The 19,492-nt window shown below is 54.7% G+C and overlaps 4 protein-coding genes and 1 long non-coding RNA gene across 6 annotated transcripts; 3 read left to right on the forward strand and 2 right to left on the reverse strand.

Annotated features, from left to right (window-relative positions):
• The first annotated feature begins 93 nt into the window (after positions 1–93).
• Positions 94–3,955, forward strand: LOC132486592 (uncharacterized). The gene is made up of 4 exons (XR_009531494.1): positions 94–299; positions 1,316–1,434; positions 2,786–2,914; positions 3,587–3,955. It is a non-coding gene; the product is annotated as an uncharacterized LOC132486592 (long non-coding RNA).
• Positions 833–6,810, reverse strand: WDR83OS (WD repeat domain 83 opposite strand). The gene is made up of 4 exons (XM_060093990.1): positions 6,705–6,810; positions 1,930–2,035; positions 1,328–1,425; positions 833–1,233 (listed from the first exon to the last, which is right to left on the reverse strand). The coding sequence occupies exons 1-4, from the start codon at positions 6,752–6,754 to the stop codon at positions 1,167–1,169; spliced, it is 321 nt and encodes a 106-aa protein (XP_059949973.1). The 5' UTR covers positions 6,755–6,810; the 3' UTR covers positions 833–1,166.
• A 14-nt stretch (positions 6,811–6,824) lies between these two features.
• On the forward strand, positions 6,825–11,006 carry WDR83 (WD repeat domain 83). The gene is made up of 9 exons (XM_060093989.1): positions 6,825–7,258; positions 7,342–7,462; positions 7,545–7,650; positions 7,920–7,968; positions 8,053–8,179; positions 9,159–9,226; positions 9,323–9,431; positions 9,510–9,624; positions 10,701–11,006. The coding sequence occupies exons 1-9, from the start codon at positions 7,057–7,059 to the stop codon at positions 10,848–10,850; spliced, it is 1,047 nt and encodes a 348-aa protein (XP_059949972.1). The 5' UTR covers positions 6,825–7,056; the 3' UTR covers positions 10,851–11,006.
• Positions 10,894–15,101, reverse strand: DHPS (deoxyhypusine synthase). 2 transcript variants are annotated; one of them, XM_060093987.1, is made up of 9 exons: positions 14,632–14,965; positions 13,896–14,060; positions 13,556–13,677; positions 13,377–13,473; positions 13,209–13,295; positions 12,352–12,457; positions 12,171–12,274; positions 11,198–11,323; positions 10,894–11,113 (listed from the first exon to the last, which is right to left on the reverse strand). In XM_060093987.1, exons 1-9 carry the CDS (start codon positions 14,836–14,838, stop codon positions 11,018–11,020), a joined length of 1,110 nt encoding a protein of 369 aa, XP_059949970.1. In that variant the 5' UTR covers positions 14,839–14,965; the 3' UTR covers positions 10,894–11,017. The 2 variants fall into 2 exon arrangements, with proteins under 2 accessions (XP_059949970.1, XP_059949971.1); XM_060093988.1 differs by lacking the exon at positions 13,896–14,060 and having other exon boundaries at positions 14,632–15,101.
• Positions 15,102–19,176: 4,075 nt separating this feature from the next.
• GNG14 (G protein subunit gamma 14) lies at positions 19,177–19,481 on the forward strand. The gene is made up of 2 exons (XM_060092202.1): positions 19,177–19,269; positions 19,356–19,481. The coding sequence occupies exons 1-2, from the start codon at positions 19,177–19,179 to the stop codon at positions 19,479–19,481; spliced, it is 219 nt and encodes a 72-aa protein (XP_059948185.1).
• Positions 19,482–19,492: the final 11 nt, after the last annotated feature.

Consider the following 19,492-nt stretch of genomic DNA (forward strand, 5'->3'; position numbering starts at 1 on the left):
GTAAACGCCCCGCCTCCAGAACCCAGCTTGGCCAATGGGCACCGGGGGGCGGGGCTAGGGAGTGGCCCGCCGCGTCACGAGACCAAGGCGGTAGTTCTGGGTACCGCTGGGGACAATGCGGGCGCTAGAAGCGCAAAGAGGCGCTGGGCGCGTCCCACTCTCGGGGTGCTGGTTCGGCCAGACGAGCCTTTAGCCTCTCGTGGCCTCTGTGTGGCCTCCATGTGGACTTCGAGTGCCCTTTTGTCCCCCTGGGCGCAGAGGTCTCAGATTTTCCTACGGATGCTGTGTTTGCCTTGGAGGTAGAGTATATGCCTAGGATCCTAGGGTATTCCGTTGACTTTCCGGGCTAGGGTCCGCGAGGGACCTAGCCTGGCTAGGAACAGAGGTTAATGGGGGCTCTGTTCTGTCCTATGCATGGAGACGTAAAGTAACCGCCGTTACGGTGCTGGGGAGGGGAGGCATCCAGCCTTGTTCGAGGGATACCGGTGTCCTCTGATGAGGAGTCAGAACAGGGCAGGTGGGGGAGAACTCAGTCTTTCATGCCTTCCCCCAGTCCCTACCAGTCCATCCAATTTGCTGACAATACCCCCATTCCTCTGATAAGAAAACCAAAGCACAGATTCCTTAGATCAGCAGGGCTGTCTGCTGAGTTGCCAGAGGGCAGGGATCACTGTTCAGTCTCTGGCAGCTGACTTAAGGCTCAAGTCTTGTGAAATAAGCAAGTGAACTAACCAAAATGCTCCAGACTGGGGACCCCACCCCAAGCCTGACTGAGTGGAGGAACTGGAGCCCTTCTGCCTGTTATGACAATGCACAGAAGGAGAGAGAGGTCTCAGAGAACCAGAATGCAAAAATTTATTATTAACTGGTTTCAACAAGAAAATGAGTGGATACACCTAGAAACACGGATAGTATCTCCCCCAACAGCAGGCAGGGTGGGGAAGGAAGGCAGGAGGGGTAGGCCTAGGAGATTCCCCTCTCTGCTTCAGCGAAGTGGGATCCCAAGGACAGGGCCAGGTTCCCTCCATCCAGCTGCAGGCCCCAAGACTACCTCACGCAGGTAAGCCCAGGACTGCAGCTGACGGCAGGAGGCTGAGCAGCCACGGGCCAGGCTTAGGGCGTAAGGTGGATAGAGGGGTCCAGGATGTGACCCCTCTAGGCTGACATCACCAGGGGGGCGTCATGGGCTGAGGGTTCTGCAGATATGACATCACCACAGCAGAGATGGACAGCCTGAGATGGGAGAGAGGTGTCAGTCCAGGATGGATAGGCTTGGGGTCCCCTTCCCCTCACCCAGGAGTCCCTCCCTCTCCAGATCCAGCCTCACATGAAGCTACTCATCATCTGCTTAGTGTCCTCAGAGCTCCGGGAGTTGGCAAAGCTGATGAAGGAGCAGTAGACAGCGACCCAAGCGCACCACTTCAGCTGGAAGAGGTAGGTGGATGGGTGGGTTAGGTCGGTGAGAGGCACCCCAATGAGCCCCAACAAGGGCCATTCCCAGGCACCGGTTCCAACCCCAATTCCACCTGATGCAGCTCAAACCCTGAGCCCCAGGAGTCTCTCAGTTCCAGACCCCCATAGTTAACTCCAGGTACCCGAGTTCTGGTCCTACTCCCTGTCCTGCATCTCAGACCCCACCATGTCCCCTCAGGCCTAAGGAGCCTGGCCTTTGACATCCCCCATCGTGCTATGGACCCCACATTTTCTCCACCAGTCCCCACCAAGTTGCATTAAAGCCTGGCCCCACCCTCAGACTGACGTCCTATGTGCCACCCTGACCCAGACACCTGGCTTCCCCAACAGCTCTAGCCTTCTTCACCCAGCATGACCCCAGCCCTGCCCCCTCAGCACTGGTCCTGCTTCATTCTGAATCCACGCCTTCCCCCACTGTCAGGCGGAGCTACGGGAAGGAAACTCAGCCCTGCCCACCTTGAGCATGAGGCCACACATGCTGAAGATCATGCCGAGCAGGTTCATGTAGTCCGGTGTTGGGTCATCCAAGGCTGGGTTACACTCGCTCGGCGGGGGCTTGTACCTGCAGCAGGGTCAGGGGTGCTCAAGCTCTGCCCCCAGGATGGGCAGGTGCTCCCCTGGGCCTCCAACCCACAACGTGAGGCCCATTCCCATCGTTAAAAATAAAACCACAGGCCCAAAATGGAGTCATTTATGCTAGGCCATGCCACTGAACTGGGGCTTAGTACCTCACCTAATTGGAGCTTCAGCCTCCCCAAGAAATGTAGTCTCAACCAGTCAGTCAGGAATTTTCTGGTCAGTACCAATGAAGTAGTCTGTCACATGGGCCCCTCTCCCCTCTCCATCCCCCAAAGGAAGAGGTAACCCACCTAATAAGACCCTTTTTTCCCAAAAAGGAGGTGACTTAATCTGAAATAATCCTTTCTTCTGTTTATGACTTCCTTGTCCTGTCTTTAAAAACCTTTCCCTTTCTGTAGCCCTTTAGAGCTCCCCTCTACTTGCTAGATGAGATGTTGCCTGATCCATGAAGCCTTCAATAAAGTCAATTAGATCTTTTTTTTTTTTCTTTGGGGTACGCGGGCCTCTCACTGTTGTGGCCTCTCCCGTTGTGGAGCACAGGCTCCAGACGCGCAGGCCCAGTGGCCATGGCTCACGGGCCCAGCCACTCCGCACCATGTAAGATCTTCCCGGACTGGGGCACGAACCCGTGTCCCCTGCATCGGCAGGCGGACTCTCAACCACTGCGCCACCAGGGAAGCCCTGTCAATTAGATCTTTAAAATTTACTCAGTTGAATTTTGTTTTTCCAACAGATCTGGTGGCAGCGACAGGATCCAAACTAAACCTCTGACAGCATTCGGGGACAACGAGAAACAGAAGCATGGTACCCATGAACCCCTTTTTGAGTCCACTGTCTTTCTCGCCGTTTCTGGGAGCCATGGGTAAGTTTCTCTCAGTTCTGACCTCTGCTCTCTTTGTGTCACTCCCAATCTAATTGGCTCTCCAGCCAGTTCCCCATTTGTCTGGAATCACTAGTTCCATGTTGGGAGCTGCTGGTAGTTCGGACCACAGTTCCTCATTTGGTTGGATACCCCCAGCCTTGGCTCTGTTCCCAGATTCCATGTTAGGAACTGCTGGCGGTATGGTCTGCTGTTCCCCGTTTATTTGGGATCCTTTCCCAGATTCCACACTGGGCACTGCTGGTGGCAGCTGCGGTTCCCCATTCGTTTGGAATCAGCCCACAATCCCCACGTGGGGTCTGCGGGTTCAGTCCTTTCCCCCAGCGCCAGGTTCTGTGTAGGCAGTTGGTGGTGGTGCGCACAGGGCCTTTTTCTTGGCCAGGCCGCAGTAACTGGTTACAGCTGGAACGTTACGGTATTCATGTTTGTCTGTCTTGCTTTGTGTAGATAAAGCCAGCTAAGAGAGATGGGAGCTTTCACCTTTAATGAATCAAGCATGCCACCCATCAGCACACCTGCCTTTTTTATGTCTAAGAACTATAATCCCAAAAGCTGTAAATATCTACAAAAATGGCAAAATATTACTAAAAACAACCTAGAATTACAGTGGCCACTGTGGGGAATGTGTCAGTGAGACAAGATTGTTTATTTCAGAAGTGCCTTTGAGGGACTTCCCTGGTGGCGCAATGGTTAAGAATCTGCCTGCCAATGCAGGGGACACGGGTTCGAGCCCTGGTCCGGGAAGATCCCACATGCTGCAGAGCAACTAAGCCCGTGCACCACAACTAGTGAGCCTGCGCTCTAGAGCCCGCGAGCCACAACGACTGAGCCCACGCACTGCAACTACCAAAGCCCGGGGGCCTAGAGCCTGCGCTCCACGACAGGAGAAGCCACCGCAATGAGAAGCCCACACACTGCAATGAAGAGCAGCCCCCGCTGTCCACAATTAGAGAAAGCCCGCACACAGCAACGAAGATCCAATGCAGCCAAAAAACAAATAAATAAATTTATTAAAAAAAAAAGAAGTGCCCTTGAAAGTGAGGGTTTCCAAATTAAGCAAACAGAATGGGATACCTATTTTCATTGGTATATGGAAGCTTCCAAAAGGCTTCAAGTTTCCAAAATAGCTTCATTAAAAGATGAGTTACAGGGCTTCCCTGGTGGCGCAGTGGTTGAGAGTCCGCCTGCCGATGCAGGGGACACGGGTTCGTGCCCCGGTCTGGGAAGATCCCACATGCCGCGGAGCGGCTGGGCCCGTGAGCCATGGCCGCTGGGCCTGCGCGTCCAGAGCCTGTGCTCCACAACGGGAGAGGCCACAGCAGTGAGAGGCCCACGTACCACAAAAAAAAAAAAAAAAAAAAAAAAAGATGGGTTACAAAAAGGCTAATGAAAAATCAGAAACACAAGAAGTACCTAAAACAAAAAAGGAAGGGCTGACATGACTCCTACTGCTCTCCTCTCTCCTTTTTTTTTTTATAAGGCTTTTTTTTTTTTTTTTTTTTGGCTGCGTCGGGTTTTCGTTGCTGCACGCGAGCTTTCTCTAGTTGCAGAGAGCAGGGGCTACTCTTAGTTGCGGTGCATGGGCTTCTCATTGTGGTGGCTTCTCTTGTTTTGGAGCACGGGCTCTAGGCGTGTGGGCTTCAGTAGTTGTGGCTCGCAGGCTCAGTAGTTGTGGCTCTAGAGCACAGGCTCAGTAGTTGTGGTGCACAGGCTTAGTTGCTCCGCGGCATGTGGGATCTTCCCGGACCAGGGCTTGAACCCGTGTCCCCTGCATTAGCAGGCGGATTCTTAACCACTGCGCCACCAGGGAAGCCCCTCTCTCCTTCTTTACCTGAGTACTCATGTTTTACTGATTTTCTTTCTGAACTGCTTTTCCACTCTGAAGGGACTATTCAACAGTTACCATGTAAGAGAGAACTACCCAAGGTTGCAGACGAACCTCCTCAGATATCTTTCACTCTTTGGTCAAAGATGGAACTAAGGGCCATAGTTAAGGCATTTCCTAAACCTAGGGAGGAACCCCAAAAGTTCTTTGAAGAATCTGGAGTCATTATCAGGGCCTCGACCCCAGGCTGCAAAATCTTTATCAGCTTGTGCACATGCAGGTAGGACCTGGTGAAGCACCAAATGGACACAGGAAGCAAAATGGTAAAACCCAGAGGATTATCTTCAAGATCCTCAACCAGAAAAAGGTGGCAAAACAGCACCTGACCTTTTATAAGCCATTCCTAGAATCTTCCCTACCCCAACTGATCGGTCTATTATTAAACATGCAAACCAAAGAAAGATGAATCAGGCCAACTTTAAGGCACACTTGGAAGCTCTCCTCCTATGGCATTCTGGTCCCATATAAAAGAGTCACTCAACCTGCTCTTAGCTGCCCTATTTACAAATAGATTATCTCCTGAGATTAGTGCATTGATAAAAAGACAGAAAACAGGATGGGAGACCACCAGTCTGATGGAGCCAGTGACCATAGCTGAGCACTTTGAAACGACCTTAGAGCAAGACCACAAGCAAAAATTTTCCAAGTTGTTGGGCTTCCCTGGTGGCGCAGTGGTTGGGAGTCCGCCTGCCGATGCAGGGGACACGAGTTTGTGCCCCGGTCCGGGAAGATCCCACATGCTGCGGAGCGGCTGGGCCCGTGAGCCATGGCCGCTGAGCCTGCGCATCCGGAGCCTGTGCTCCGCAACGGGAGAGGCCACAACAGTGAGAGGCCCGCGTACCGCAAAAAAAAAAAAAAAATCACTGAGCAAGGTGACTCCTTCAACGGGAACTTTCTTTTCTTAGCAGGGATCGAACCCATGCCCGCTGCATTGGAAGTGTGGAGTCCTAACCACTGGACCCCCAGGGAATTCCCAATGGGAACTTTCTTTGACATATTTGATTTTGCCTGGTTTGGATCCTGGGGACCATGGTTCCAAAGTGCACTCCAAACACTGTGAATTATCTTGTTTATTATAATAATCTCCCTGGTGCACTTAATCTCTCAAAAGCTTTAAATGCATACTCACTGCCACTAACCACCAAGCAAAAGATCTCCTTAAGACTCGAACATCAGAAAAGTAACAAAAAAATGACGAACTTAAAAACTGTGAACCTGAAGCCAGCCAGGACCTGTGACTATCACAGGGGTTAAGCAAAAACATCATAACCTATGGTTAGCACACAAAGGAACAAGAAAAACTGCAAGAACCTCAGAGCAGTAGCTGAGAGTGGCACTCATGCCTTAAGTTTTGCTCACATCTCTCAGTTAAGCTGAGAGTCTGATTAAGGTGGGGAGGGTGGGAGGAGGGGGCATTGTTAAAGAGAAAACCACAGGCCAAAAATGGAGTCCCTTATGCTAGGCCAAGCAAACAAAGCAGGGCTCAATACCTAACCTAACCGAAGCTTCAACCTCCTCCAGAAATGTAGTCTTAACCGGTCAGTCAGGAATTTTCTGGTCAGCACCAATGAGGTAGTCGGTCACATGGGTCCTCTCCCCCCTCCATCCTCCAAATGGGAGACGAGGTAACCCCACCTAATAAGACCCTTTTTCCCCCGAAAGGGAAATGGCCTAATCTGAAATCACCCTTTTTTTTCTGATTATGACTTCCTTGCCTTGCCTTTAAAAAACCTTTCCCTTTTTGTAGCCCTTTAGCGCTCCCCTCTACTTGCTAGATGGGATGCTGCCCAATTCATGAATCATTTGATAAATCCAATTATATCTTTAAATTTTATAGCTGAATTTTTTTGTTTTGTTTTTTAACACCATGACAACTAGGATCCTCACCTCAGCACTTTGTTGGGCCTCCGTGGGTCCGACATACTGTTCGCGGACATAGCGAGTCGCACCTCTTCCGCTGCGGGAGTCTCAGCTTCCGGCAGCTTCCGGCGGCTTCCGGCATGGAAACGGAGGATGGCTTTTAGAGTAACACCCTCAGCCCTCGCGCTTCCGTTCCTGCCGGCGGGAGCTGGAACTCCCCCCATCCAGGGGACAGAGAATTCGAAGAAGCCAAAAATGTTCCAAGAAAACAGGACGTGGGGGAAGAAACCGAGAAGCTGGAAACAAGCTTCAGTGTTTCCAACGCTTTCTCCAAAAAGCCTAAACGTTGAACCCGGAAGTGAGAAATAGGAAGTAGACTATGGAGGACAATAATAAGGTTACACCAAAGCGTGGGTTCCCAGGGCAGAAAGCCTCGGTGCGGGCAACTGTAAGGTGGCGAGGAAGGGAGGGCGGAGCAATGGCTTTCCCGGAGCCAAAACCGCGGGGCCCGGAGCTGCCTCAGAAACTGTTGAAGACGTTGGACTGCGGGCAGAGGGCGGTGCGAGCCGTGCGATTTAATGGTGAGCGCCCTTATCTTCATTCCGGGTCCTACCTCCGCCTCCTGAAGTCGGCGGCCCAGTAACCCCCTCGTGGTGTTCCCCAGTGGATGGCAATTACTGTCTGACTTGCGGCAGCGACAAGACCCTGAAGCTGTGGAGCCCGCTGCGAGGGACGCTACTGCGGACGTACAGCGGCCACGGCTACGAGGTGCTGGACGCGGCAGGGTGAGCCGGGGGCCAGGCCGGGATCGAGGCGCTGAGGCCGGGATCAGAGGTAGACGCTGATCTTCCCTGCTCTGCCCTCTAGCTCCTTTGACAACAGCAGTCTCTGCTCCGGCGGCGGGGACAAGGCAGTGGTGCTGTGGGATGTGGCATCGGGGCAGGTCGTGCGCAAATTCCGGGGCCACGCGGGGGTGAGTGCAAGCAAGAAAGGGCCTCGTTAGAACGGACCGGAATTGCGTGTAGGTGGTGACAGGGACCCACCCCTCCCCACGCAATTACAGCGCAAGGATCCTTCCCCACGGCCCCGCCTTCACCAAGCCCTGTCCTTGCAGTTCCTCCAAAAACTTCCACCTCCCCTACCCCTAGCCTTTTCCCTTGCTTTAACTAGCACTGGGAACCCTGCTTTTATCCCCATCCTCCAAAGTCCAGCCTTCTCTAAGCGGCTGTTCCTGTTTTGCAGAAGGTGAACACAGTGCAGTTTAATGAAGAGGCCACAGTTATCCTGTCTGGTGAGTCCGGGGCCTAGGCAGGTGGGCGCAGGGGGCTGCCCCGGCCCCGCCCAAACCTGATCCACCTTCATGCTGACCTCACAGGCTCTATCGATTCCACCATCCGCTGCTGGGACTGCCGCTCGCGGAGACCTGAGCCCATACAGACGCTGGACGAAGCCAAGGATGGCATATCCAGCGTGAAGGTGTCAGACCATGAGGTCCTCGCAGGGTGAGTGGGTCCAGGACCTTGCCCGTCCCCAGGTGCCACTGGGGATCATAGCTCTGTACTTAGATTAAAATCTACTCTCCAAAAAAAAAAAAAAAAATCTATTCTCCTCACTGCACTCACAAGGCCTTGCATGGTCTGGTCTCTGTTGTGCTCTCAGTTTTTATTCATTCCCAGGCTCATTTCTGTTAAATATGCCACACATGCTCCCACCCCAGGACCTACTTTTGCAATTGCTCTTCCTGTGCCTGGGCTACCCTTCTACTACTTATTCAGAGTGTGTTTGAGCACCCCCTGCAGGTCACATTTTCAGTCAATGAGCATACAGGAGTGAAAAGATAGGAAAACAAGGAAAAACCGCCGCTTACATAGAGTTGATATTCTACCTGCAGGAGACAATTAAAAAAAAATAAAAATTCCCATGCAGGGCTGCCCAAATGTTGCCACAACCTGAGGGAGTGCCGATACCACCACTGGGGGCATTTGGGCTGCATGGCCTGGTGGCCTACCCAGTTCCCACACCTCCCCCCCTTGGACTGCACATGGTTGGCTCCTTCTCATCCTCAAGTACCAATTCAAACGTCACCTCCTCGGGGAGCTGATTACCCTCAGTCAGCAAGGCTTCACGTTTGCAGCAAGTGCTCCTGGCTTGGTAGCGGCTGTGTCCCAAGCTCCCACACAGGGTGTAGCCCAGAGAAGGAGCTCAGTATAAATCAGAAACAGATGCAGTGGGACCTGATTGGCCCCTGGGGCTGAGTCTCAAAGCCAGTGCCTCAGAATTCCACTCATGAATTCACTTCAATGCATGTTTTCTGGGGCCAGTCCTGAACATGACATGACAGTGAAGGGTGCCCAGGAAGGGCAGGCACCCAGCCTTGCTCTCAGGGCCCTGGCCAGGTGAGAGGGTACAGGAACACCGAAGCTGGAGCCCTGGACCTACTGGCCCCTGTGATGCTTCAGCTGGATCCATCCTCTCTTGCAGCTCCGTAGATGGCCGGGTAAGGCGCTATGACCTGAGGATGGGGCAACTCTTCTCAGACTACGTGGGCAGTGAGTGTGGCTGGGGCTGTGAGGCAGGCAGGGAAGGTGGGGGCAGCACGGGAGACCCCAGCCTGACCTGCTTGCCCACCCCTTCCCTTCCCCCAGGCCCCATCACCTGTACCTGCTTCAGCCGGGATGGGCAGTGCACCCTGGTGTCCAGCCTGGACTCCACATTGCGGCTTCTAGACAAGGACACAGGGGAGCTGCTGGGCGAGTGAGTCCTCGGGGCTGTGGGGCCCCTCCCCCACTCCCAGTAAGGCCCCAAACCCCCACTGATGCCACTCACACCCAGGTACGCGGGCCATAAGAACCAGGAGTACAAGCTGGACTGCTGCCTGAGCGAGCGTGACACGCATGTGGTCAGCTGCTCCGAGGACGGGAAGGTGTTCTTCTGGGACCTGGTGGAGGTGAGCCTCTGCACCGGGGGTCCTGCCCTGTCCTTACCTGAGTCACTCCCAGGCCTTTGTAAGGGAGTGCTGTTAGAACTGAGGGCTGGAAGGAGGAGTGAGTGAGGGGATGAGGCGAGAGCATTCCTGGCAAAGGGCACAGCATGTGCTAAGCTTTGGGGTTGTGGCACACACGCGTCAGTCAGGACATAGAAGCACTTTGGATGGCACTGGCGGCAGCAGAATCCAGGTCAGGCAGGGCCACTGGGACTGACCCTGGAGTAGGAGGAGCGGGGAGTGGCATCTGACCTCAGGGGAGACGGGGCTGTAGTTGTTCAGGAAATCTGAGCTGCCTCTGAGCATCCCTGTGGGATCCAGTCCCCAAGCCCTGTGAGCCCTGTCCTGATGTCTCAGCCTGGTGGGGGTGTCAGGATGCGAACTGAACAGCCGGGCGTAGTGGGGTCAGAGCTGGGGCTTGGCCAGAGAAGTAAGCCTCCTAAGAGGATGGAGGGAACCGGGGGGCCCTGGAGAGTCCAGGGGCCAGCTCTCCCTCTGGGAACTAAGAAGGTGCCAACGTTCTGCCTACTTCTCGAGGTTCCTGTAGACCGGAAGTCACCCTGAAGGGGAGGGCACATGAAGGGACACTTTCCAGGTGGAAAGAGGAACGGTGGCCTGCTTGAAGAACTGTGTTTGTTGAGCTATGACTGCAGGGTGATGAAGGGAGCGGGCATTGAGGCTATCAAGTGGGCGGGTGAAGCCCAGATGGCGGCAGAGGGGGTGGGAAGCTGGGACCCACATGTGACCGGCCGTGGAGGAGGGTAGTGGCTGTGAAGGTGGAGAGAATCAGCAATCTCTGGGCATGGTCTAAAGGTAGAACCAAGAGGATTTCCCGACAAAGGGATGTGAGATGTAAGAGATAGATTCAAGATGTTTGACCTGAGCACCTAGAAGGACAGAGTGACTGAGGGGCTGAGTTTGTGGCTGGTTAAGTTTACAGTGTCTCGGAAGTACTTAGATGTATGTGGCTGAGAGCGGGGGAGAAGCAGCTGAGGGGAGGGAGACACACTGGTGACACTCCCAACCCCCTCACTCCACAGGGTGCCCTGGCGCTGGCCCTGCCTGTAGGTCCCAGTGTGGTGCAGTCGCTGGCCTACCACCCCACGGAGCCCTGCCTGCTGACCGCCATGGGGGGCAGCATCCAGTGCTGGCGGGAAGAGACCTACAAGGCGGAGGGTGGCACAGGCTGAAGCCAGGGGACCCACGACCAAGGACAGAGAGAGAGACACAGCCTGAGAAGGACCACTGACCATTTATTCTAGACATGCTGCTGACCAAGGAGTTGGGAGGAGCTGGGTCTGCAAACTAATAAATAGAGGAGGTGGTGAGGCCTCCCTGGGGCTACACCGTCTAGTGTTCAGTCCTCATTCTTCTCGGGCGTGAAGGCACCTACCTTCTGGGCAAAGGTTTCAGCCACGAGCAGCGGAAAGACCAGGGAGGCATCAGCATAGACCTGTGGAGGGGACTCAGGTGAGCCACGGGACCCAAGGCCGTACCCCGGGAGACCCTGTGCCCCAGCTGGCTGGTCGGCCCTCACCTTGACAGGCTGTGCGTCCACCCGGATCTTGCCCCAAGAGACAGCTTCATCTGGCCGGGCGCCCGAGTCAGAGCCATCAAACTCCTGGGCTGTGTTGATGTAGACAGCGTAGTCAGCCCCATTCCGCTGTAGGGAGGGGCAGAGTGGGCTGTCAGCCACACAGACTCCAAGGCAGGGCACTGTAGCTAGAGGCTGAGGGACGTGTTCCAGGTGAAGGAAGCCCTTGGCGGCCCCTCACTCCAAGGGAAGGGCCCCACGTCAACATCTGGGCAGAGTGAGGGGTCACGGGGTGCTGGGCAGACAGTGGGCAGTGTTGCTCCAGACTCGCCTCCTAGGTAGCAAGAGCCCTCCCACATCTGCCACCAGCTCCATAGAAGACCTCCAGATCCAACTTACCTCTCCCCTCTCTATGGCCCCCACCCTGGTCCCCTCATTTGTTCCCCCCAGAGCAGCCAGGGGGCGCCTGAGAGCACCTGAGTGGCTCTCAAGGCCCTGCACTTTCTGTCTGTCACCTCCTCCCACTCTAGCCTTCGCCGGCCTTCTATCTGTTCCCTGACCTACATCAGGCACCTCAGAACCTTTGCACTGACTGGTCCCTCTGCTGGGAATTCTATCTCGCCCCCATCCCCCAAGACAACCACATGGCTCATGGGACCACCCCCTGAAAAACCTCTGTTCGCAGGTCACGTTTCCCAGGAAGCTTTCCCTTTTATGAACAGCACCCCTTTCACTTGCCATCTCGTCATGCTCCCTTATTTTTCTCCATAGCAATTACTGCCACCTGATATGCATGTCACCTGTTTGCTATCTCCCCCCACTAGAACATCAGTGCCAGGAGGGCAGGGATCTTGGCCTGTCTAGTCCACAGCTGTCTACCCAGCACATGGCATAGGCCTAGTACACAGGCCTGTCTGCATGACAGGCCTGAGTGCCACCCCCTACTAGGGAGCACACACACTCCATCCCTGCTCACCATGAGGTTGGCGTTGGCAATGTGGTGCTTGACCATGCCACCGCCCAGGATGATCATCCCAGTGCGCTTGGCGAAGATGGCCTGTGTGTTGATGAGCCTCAGGTCTGGGAAAGAGGGCTGTGTCAGGCCGCGGGCCCAGGCAGCCCTCCTCCCCCGCTCCTCTGGAGCCCCAGCACCTTACCTTCAACGATGTCCAGGACCAGGCCTGGGTTCTTATAGGAATGGAAGAAGATCATGTCACCCAGCGAGCCATCTGTGAGTGCCGGGCTCAACACAGGGATGTGGTTCTGGGAAAGAGCAAGACAGGAGGGCGGTTAGAGTTTAGAGCCCTGCAGGGGCAGTCTGGGAGCATTCCCTCCTCTCTTCCTGATTCTGGGCAGGGAGCTTAACTTCACTTGTGCCTGGCACATAAAGAATGGTAGCTCTTGGGCTTCCCTGGTGGCACAGTGGTTAAGAATCTGCCTGCCAAGGCAGGGGACGCGGGTTCAAGCCCTGGTCGGGGAAGATCCCACGTGCCGCGGACCAACTAAGCCCGTGTGCCACAACTACTGAAGCCCGCGCGCCTGGAGCCCGTGCTCTGCAACAAGAGAAGCCACCGCGATGAGAAACCTGTGCACTGCAACGAAGAGTAGCCCACGCTCGCCGCAACTAGAGAAAGCCCACGCACAACAAGGAAGACCCAACGCAGCCAAAAATAAATAATAAATAAATTTATTTTTTAAAAAAAGAATGGTAGCTCTTGTTTTTCTGATTGCTGGACCCCATAGCCTCTGAGGAGCATGGGACCCTACACCAGGCCCCATGGGGGCTGCTAAGCACTGCCCCCAACTGCTTCCCAGTAGTCTAGGAGTAGAGCCAGAACACAAGGACCACACTCAACAGCTGTGGGACCTCAGGCAAATTGCCTAACCTCTCTGTTTCTGAGGTTCCTCACCTAGGAGTGGAAATGATAAGAATAGTACCAACTCCCCAGGTGGCTGTAAAGATGAAACAACACATGCCAAAGCCTGGCAACTTTGCCCCCACCCAGCCCCTCACCTTCTGGGCCCAGTAATACACTGACTCTGGGTTGTTTATCTCCTTGCCAAGCCGGGCGATCATCTTGGAAGGCGTCCACTTCACACCCTAGGAGACATCAGCTTCAGCAGCGGCACCTCCCCTGACACCCACCGTGCCACCCCCCCGCTCAGGTTCCTCCAGCCTCACCTCCGTGTTCTGCTCCAGCACCATCTGGTCCAAAATGGGCATCAGCCAGTCCTCAAACTTGCAGTAATTGTCATTGGGCACCAGCAGGTTTCCGATCCTGGGGACAGGAGGCATGTGGGCATCAGGGTCCAGGACCCTCAGCCTGGCTCCCCTACCCAGCACCACTCAGGGCCCCCCACCTGTTGATCCCGTTCTCACGTAGCTCCTTCCCCCTGAGGCTGAACTCGCCCAGGTATGTGGGCGCCAGGCACTTGATGAGATCCTCCTCCACACCCCCAGCTGTGGTCACCAAGACGTCCACCTGCAGTCACAAGGCAGTGAGGTTGGCCAAGGAAGGGAGGCCCTGCTTTCGTACCAGGCAGGACTCCTAACTCCCAACTCTCATCCAGTGACCCTTGTGGGGAGCTCTGCTGCAAAACAAAACTGACCCATAGTTCCCTATCTCACTCCAATGACCAGTAATCTTATTGCCCATTAAGACCCAGAGAGGCCAAGGCCACAACCCCACCAGGTCCCCACCATGTTGTGCTGCACGAGGTAACGGATGGTCTCACGGATGCCCGAACTGATGAGGTTGGATGTGTAGCCCAGAAAAATGGTGCAGCCGGTGAGTGGGCGGCAGCTCTGGGTCAGGTCTGCATGTTGGTCTTCATCCTGAGCCAGCGGCTCTAGTTTCTTCTCTATCTAGGTGTGTAAGGGCAGGGTCCAGTTAACCTCTGGCCCCAAACTCCAGCCCAAGGACCCCAGGTGGGTTTCAGAGACAGACTCCGCGCCCAGGCCCTGCCCACTGAGGGATATGGGACCACTTCTACCTGGAACCAGGGAATGAACACCCCTGCGCAGGCTCCGCCCTTTCCACAGCCCAAGTCTCAGGTCACACACTCAGGCTTTGCCTCTTTTCAGGAATCACTTTTGCAGTCCCGACCCCTCTCCCCACAGGGAAAAGCAAATCCAACCTCAGGTCCCGCCCTGCCTTAGGCTCCTCCTTCAACCCCTCCCTCAACTGCGCGGTCTGGCCCCAGACTCCGCCCATCCCAGAATACTTGCACATGTTGCCTATAACGCGCCCCCTACCTAGAATCAGTCCCAACCCACTCCCCAGCACAAAAACTCGCGCCCAGGAGGGGGTCTCCGTCTCTCTCCAACTATCGGACGAAAAACACACCTCCTCCCAGGGAAGTCCAGCCCCCAAGTACCCAACAGTGCTACTGGAGGCCACGCCCCCTCAACCCAGGAAGTCCCACCCAGGCCTCACCATGGCGTTGACTTGCTGTACGGCGCGCCCGAAGTTGGTGGCCTGGAAACCAGTGGTGCCGAAGGCCTCCAGCAGCGCGCGGTAGTTCACGCCACGGTTGAAGTCGTAGCCCCGGACCTGGGCGCTCTCGGACGGCAGTGCCGAGCTGTGCTTCAACACGGCGGCCAGCGCCGCCGCGGGCGCCTCCCTCTCCAGGGGACCCTCCATGCTCCTGCGGCCGCACTGTCAAACCAGAGCCGCTCCAGGCCAGGCCTCCGGCGGCCTCGAACACCTCTAAGCCGCAGCACGCACAACCTGCGGAGGGCCGGAAGTTATATTTGTCACATGACCCGCCGACGCCCGGAGTCCAGGGTGCAGCCTTCTTTGCTCGTGTATTCCGTAGTACGGAAGCCTCAAGGAGCCATTATTTCCTGTTTCTCGTGTTCTCGGTCTGAGATGAACGAGGAGCCCGCTGGAAACCCACCGCGGTGCGTGGCGCTTGCCCGTTCGTTTCTGTCCTCTCAGAGAGAGAGGATGGCTTCTTTGACTTCGCCCTTGGACAGAATTCGAATCACCAGGAAGTATCAGATAGTTTCTGCCTCTGAGCGTCGCTCGTCAAATGGGATAGTGATCCCTGTTCGTGTCTCGCAAGTCTCCAGAGCCTCCACAGGCTGCATAACCTTCTGGTCTTCCTTCCCCTGGCAGCTGCAGCTGTCACCTCCTCTGGGAAGCTTTCCCTGACCTTTTTCTGGGTAAGAGACCTCCTCTGAGATCCAGGGCTGACATCTCTTTCCCTCCAGCAAGACTGAGATCCTGGAGGGTGGTGTCTGTATCTCATGGGTCCTCCAAACCATGCATAGGGTCTGGTCCAGAGGGACCCCTTTAATCACTCACTCTGCAGTTTATGGAGTCTACAGTATACATTGGGCTTTGTGCTGGGGGCTGCATATTTATCAGTGAACAGAATGCAGACCCTGCCCTCCTGGAGCCCACAGTTTGGGGAGCTAGAAGGGTAACAACAGTGGTAAGTGCTATGTAGAATTAAACGGGCTGATGTGAGAGTCCATGGGGTTGGGGGTGGGTGGAAGAGTTGGTGGTTTTATTTGGAGGGAGAGGTGGTTGGGGAAGGATGCCAAGGAGGTGACATTTCAGCCAAGGTCAGAAGAGGCCTCATATGTGAAGATCTGGGGGAGGCCATCCCCACTGGGAGAGAGAACAGCCAGTGCAAAGGCCCCGAGGCTAAAAAGGAGCCTATTTAATTAGAGGAACAGAACATCCTCCTTGACAGCCCCCACTTGGATCTCAAACTCCTGGCCTCAGTTCCCTCACCACCTAACCCTGATCTTCCTGTAGTCTGCCACATCTCTGCAAACAGCCCTACCTTCCACTCATCTAGTAGGCTGAAAACTGGGGAGTTGAACCTGATGTTTCCCCGTTTCTCACACCCCACGTCCATCCCTCCACACGTCTGCCAAATTCTACCTACAAAATAGGTGCTTTTCTTTGTTTTCTTATTTATTTATTTATTTTTGGCTGCATTGGGTCTTCGTTGCTGTGCGCGAGCTTTCTCTAGTTGCGGCGCGTGGGCTCCAGTAATTATGGCACGTGGGCTTAGTAGTTGTGGCTCGTGGGCTCAGTAGTTGTGGCTCGAGGGCTGTAGAGTGAAGGCTCAGTAGTTGTGGCGCACAGGCTTAGTTGCTCCGCGACATGTGGCATCTTCTGGACCAGGGCTCGAACCTGTGTCCCCTACATTGGCAGGCGGATTCTTACCCACTGTGCCACCAGGGAAGCCCTTCTTTTTTTTTTAAATTGAGATGTAGTTGACATATAACGTTATATTAGTTTCAGATGTACAACATGATTCAATATTTGTATCCAGGTGTTTTTCTTCATCCCCACAGCCTCAATGCTGGGCACCTTCCCCTTCAGTCCATCCCCCAGCTGTAGCCAGAGAGCTCCTTAAACAAAAATCAGTTATGTCATTCTCTGTTAAAACGCTGTTACCGTGGTTTCCTCCTATGAGTAAAATCCGAGCTCTTCACCGTGGCCTGAGAAGGCACTGACTTGCCTGCCCTCGTGTCCCACCACTTGCCCTCACTCACTTTTCTCCAGCTACACTGACTTCCTGGCTGTTCTAGAACCCACCAAGCTCTTTCCTGACCGAGGGGCGACGCATCTGCTGCTCTCCCTGGAACACCTACTTCCCCAGCTCCTTCTCCTCTGGGCCTCAGTCCAAATGTCACCTCCTCCAAGAGGCCTGCCCTGACCACCTACTCTCACCTTTACCTTGCTTTTGTTGTCTTTCACAGCACTTAATACATTTTGTTTGCTCTTGTTCATTGTTTCCTGACTAGAACAGCAGCTCCGTGAGGGCAGGATTTTGTCTGGTTTCACGCTGTTCCTTTTACTCTGCACAGTGCGGGGGCACATATTGGGACCTCGGCAAAAATGGACAAACAAACACACACAGTGAGGTCAGGGTGATCCATGAAGAATGAAGGGGGAAGGGGTTGAGAAGAAGTGAATTCAGAGAGGGCAGAAGGTGCCAGACCAGGCAGGGCCCTGTGTGCTGTAGTAAAGAGGGTGGGTTTTATTGCAAGAGGCTGGGAAACAACAGGAGAGTTTTTAAAACAGACTGAGAGGCTCTGATTTACTTTTCTCCAATTTTTAAAAATAAATTTATTTTTTATCTTTGGCTGCCTTGGGTCTTCGTTGCTGCACATAGGCTTTCTCTAGTTGCGGCGAGCGGGGGCTACTCTTCGTTGCAGTGCGTGGGCTTCTCACTGCGGTGGTTTTTCTTGTTGTGGAGCATGGGCTCTAGGCACGTGGCCTTCAGTAGCTGTGGCTTGCGGGCTCTAGAGCGCAGGCTCGGTAGTTGGGGCGCATGGGCTTAGTCACTCCGCAGCACATGGGATCTTCCTGGACCAGGGATCGAACCCGTGTCCCCTGCACTGGCAGGCGGATTCTTAGCCACTGTGCCACCAGGGAAGCCCTATTTTTCTCCAATTTTTAAAATTGTGGTAAAGTACACATAAAATTCACCACTGTAACCATTTAAGTGCACTGTTCAGAAGCATTAAGTACACTCACATTGCTGTTCAACCATCACCGCCATTCATCTCCAGAACTTACCCATCAAACACTAACTCCCCATTCCCTCTCTCTCCTCAGCCCCCAGCAACCCCCATTCTGCTTTCTGTCGCTATGGATTTGACTACTCTAGGGACCTCACATAAGTGGAATCATACATTATCTGTCATTTTGTGACTGGCTTATTTCACTTAGCATAATGTCCTCAAGGTTCAACCGTGTTGTAGTGTGATTTATTTAACAGATCCCACTGGCTGACTTGAGGGGAACGGGGTCGGGGCTGTGCAGGGCAGGGGAGACCAGGCAACTGCACTGGTCCAGGCACACTGAGCTGGGGGCACCAGGACCCGGATGCTACCAATAGGGTGGAGAGAAGTGACCAGTTTGACAACTTGGAAGTTGATCTGTGAATAGCACAGGGAACCCTATTCAGTACTCTGTAATGACCTATATGGGAATAGAATCTTAAAAAGTGGATATATGTGTATGTATAACTGACTCACTTTGCTGTACAGCAACAACATTGTAAATCAACTATAGCCAATTAAAAAAATTAATTAAAACAAAAGAAAGTTGATCTGATGGCTCTTGAGGAAGGATCAAATGTGGGAATACTGGAAGAAAGGAATGAAGGAGTTAAAGATTTGAGCCAGAGAAGTTGGATAGATGGTGGTGAATTGGGGGGCTGGAGGTTTCGGGGGAAGATGATCCAGAGTCCAGCTTTGGCCAAGTTAGGTGGGAGACAACCGAGAGATGCGTGTGATGGACCAAGGAGGGAGGAGGGTCCTCAGGTGGGTCTGAGGTCAGGGAAGGGGCTGGGATGAGGCAGGGGAAGCCATCAGCATGAGTGAGGGGCTGGGATGAGGCAGGGGAAGCCAGCAGCATGAGTGAGTGGATTGAGTCATCTGTGGATAAGAACCCTGGGCCATGAGTGCAGTTGGAGAGAGGAGAGACGGGGCTGCACCTGAACCAGGTTACACTTTGCACCTCCGCCCATTGGAGTAGGGCCGGATCCTGGCAAAGAAGGACCGTAGGGGCCAATTAGCAGGGGATCAAACAGGTCAGTGAGAGCCCAGGGCCCCTACACTCCCCCAGCCAAGGTGACACGTGACACCAGGGCAGCCACTGGGCCTCTTGGAGCAGGGACTCCCCCCTCAGCCTCAGCAGCTGCTGCTGCCGCTGGTGACATTATGCTCCATGAGTGTCCTGGCTTCAAAGTCTCTGCAGGGGTTGGGGAGGGAGAGGAGGGGGTTGGAGAGGCCAGGGTGGTGGGGGCGGGAGCCAGAGCGGGGCTGCAGGAGGAGGACTGAGCAGCCAGGAGTCAGCCGGAGTCCTCAGCCGAGGTATGTGGTCCTGACAGGGGTTGGGGAGCAGCCACTCCCATCCCTCAGTCCCCAGGGGACACAGGAGGATGTGTGGGAGCTCAGGGTTTGGGGTTCAGCCTTCTGCCTGTGGCTCTGCTCACGATTCCCCCAGATGCCCGGCAAGGTGACCACTGGCAGCGACATCGGGCAGGCCCACTGGGCCATGGAGCAGCTGCAGATGGAGGTGGGCATCGACCGTGTGAAGGTGAGGCCAGGGCAAGGTGGGTGCATCTGAGCAAGGGGGCAGGTGGACAGCCCAGCCCAGGTCTGGCTAACCGGGCTGGCCTGCAGGTATCCAAGGCGGCCGCTGACCTGCTGCAGTTCTGCATGGAGCAGGCCAAGAGTGACCCCTTCCTCATGGGCATCCCAGCTGCCACCAACCCCTTCAAGGAGAAGAAGCCCTGCACCATCCTATGACCCTGTAGCCC

Source organism: Mesoplodon densirostris, chromosome 3, assembly GCF_025265405.1.
Source record: "Mesoplodon densirostris isolate mMesDen1 chromosome 3, mMesDen1 primary haplotype, whole genome shotgun sequence".
NCBI lineage: Eukaryota > Metazoa > Chordata > Mammalia > Artiodactyla > Ziphiidae > Mesoplodon > Mesoplodon densirostris.

Coding starts and splice junctions, on each gene's coding strand:
- WDR83OS (XM_060093990.1), bottom strand. CDS start 6,754: ATGTCCGCGAACAGTATGTCGGACCCACGGAGGCCCAACAAAGTGCTG. Junction 2,036..6,704: donor AGGCCCAACAAAGTGCTGAG/GTGAGGATCCTA, acceptor ACCCTGCTGCAG/GTACAAGCCCCCGCCGAGCG. Junction 1,234..1,327: donor CAGATGATGAGTAGCTTCAT/GTGAGGCTGGAT, acceptor CTCCCATCTCAG/GCTGTCCATCTCTGCTGTGG.
- GNG14 (XM_060092202.1), top strand. CDS start 19,177: ATGCCCGGCAAGGTGACCACTGGCAGCGACATCGGGCAGGCCCACTGG. Junction 19,270..19,355: donor TGGGCATCGACCGTGTGAAG/GTGAGGCCAGGG, acceptor GCTGGCCTGCAG/GTATCCAAGGCGGCCGCTGA.
- DHPS (XM_060093987.1), bottom strand. CDS start 14,838: ATGGAGGGTCCCCTGGAGAGGGAGGCGCCCGCGGCGGCGCTGGCCGCC. Junction 12,458..13,208: donor TGTATTACTGGGCCCAGAAG/GTGAGGGGCTGG, acceptor GCTCTTTCCCAG/AACCACATCCCTGTGTTGAG. Junction 11,114..11,197: donor TGGACGCACAGCCTGTCAAG/GTGAGGGCCGAC, acceptor TCCCCTCCACAG/GTCTATGCTGATGCCTCCCT.
- WDR83 (XM_060093989.1), top strand. CDS start 7,057: ATGGAGGACAATAATAAGGTTACACCAAAGCGTGGGTTCCCAGGGCAG. Junction 7,651..7,919: donor AATTCCGGGGCCACGCGGGG/GTGAGTGCAAGC, acceptor CCTGTTTTGCAG/AAGGTGAACACAGTGCAGTT. Junction 9,227..9,322: donor CTTCTCAGACTACGTGGGCA/GTGAGTGTGGCT, acceptor CCCTTCCCCCAG/GCCCCATCACCTGTACCTGC.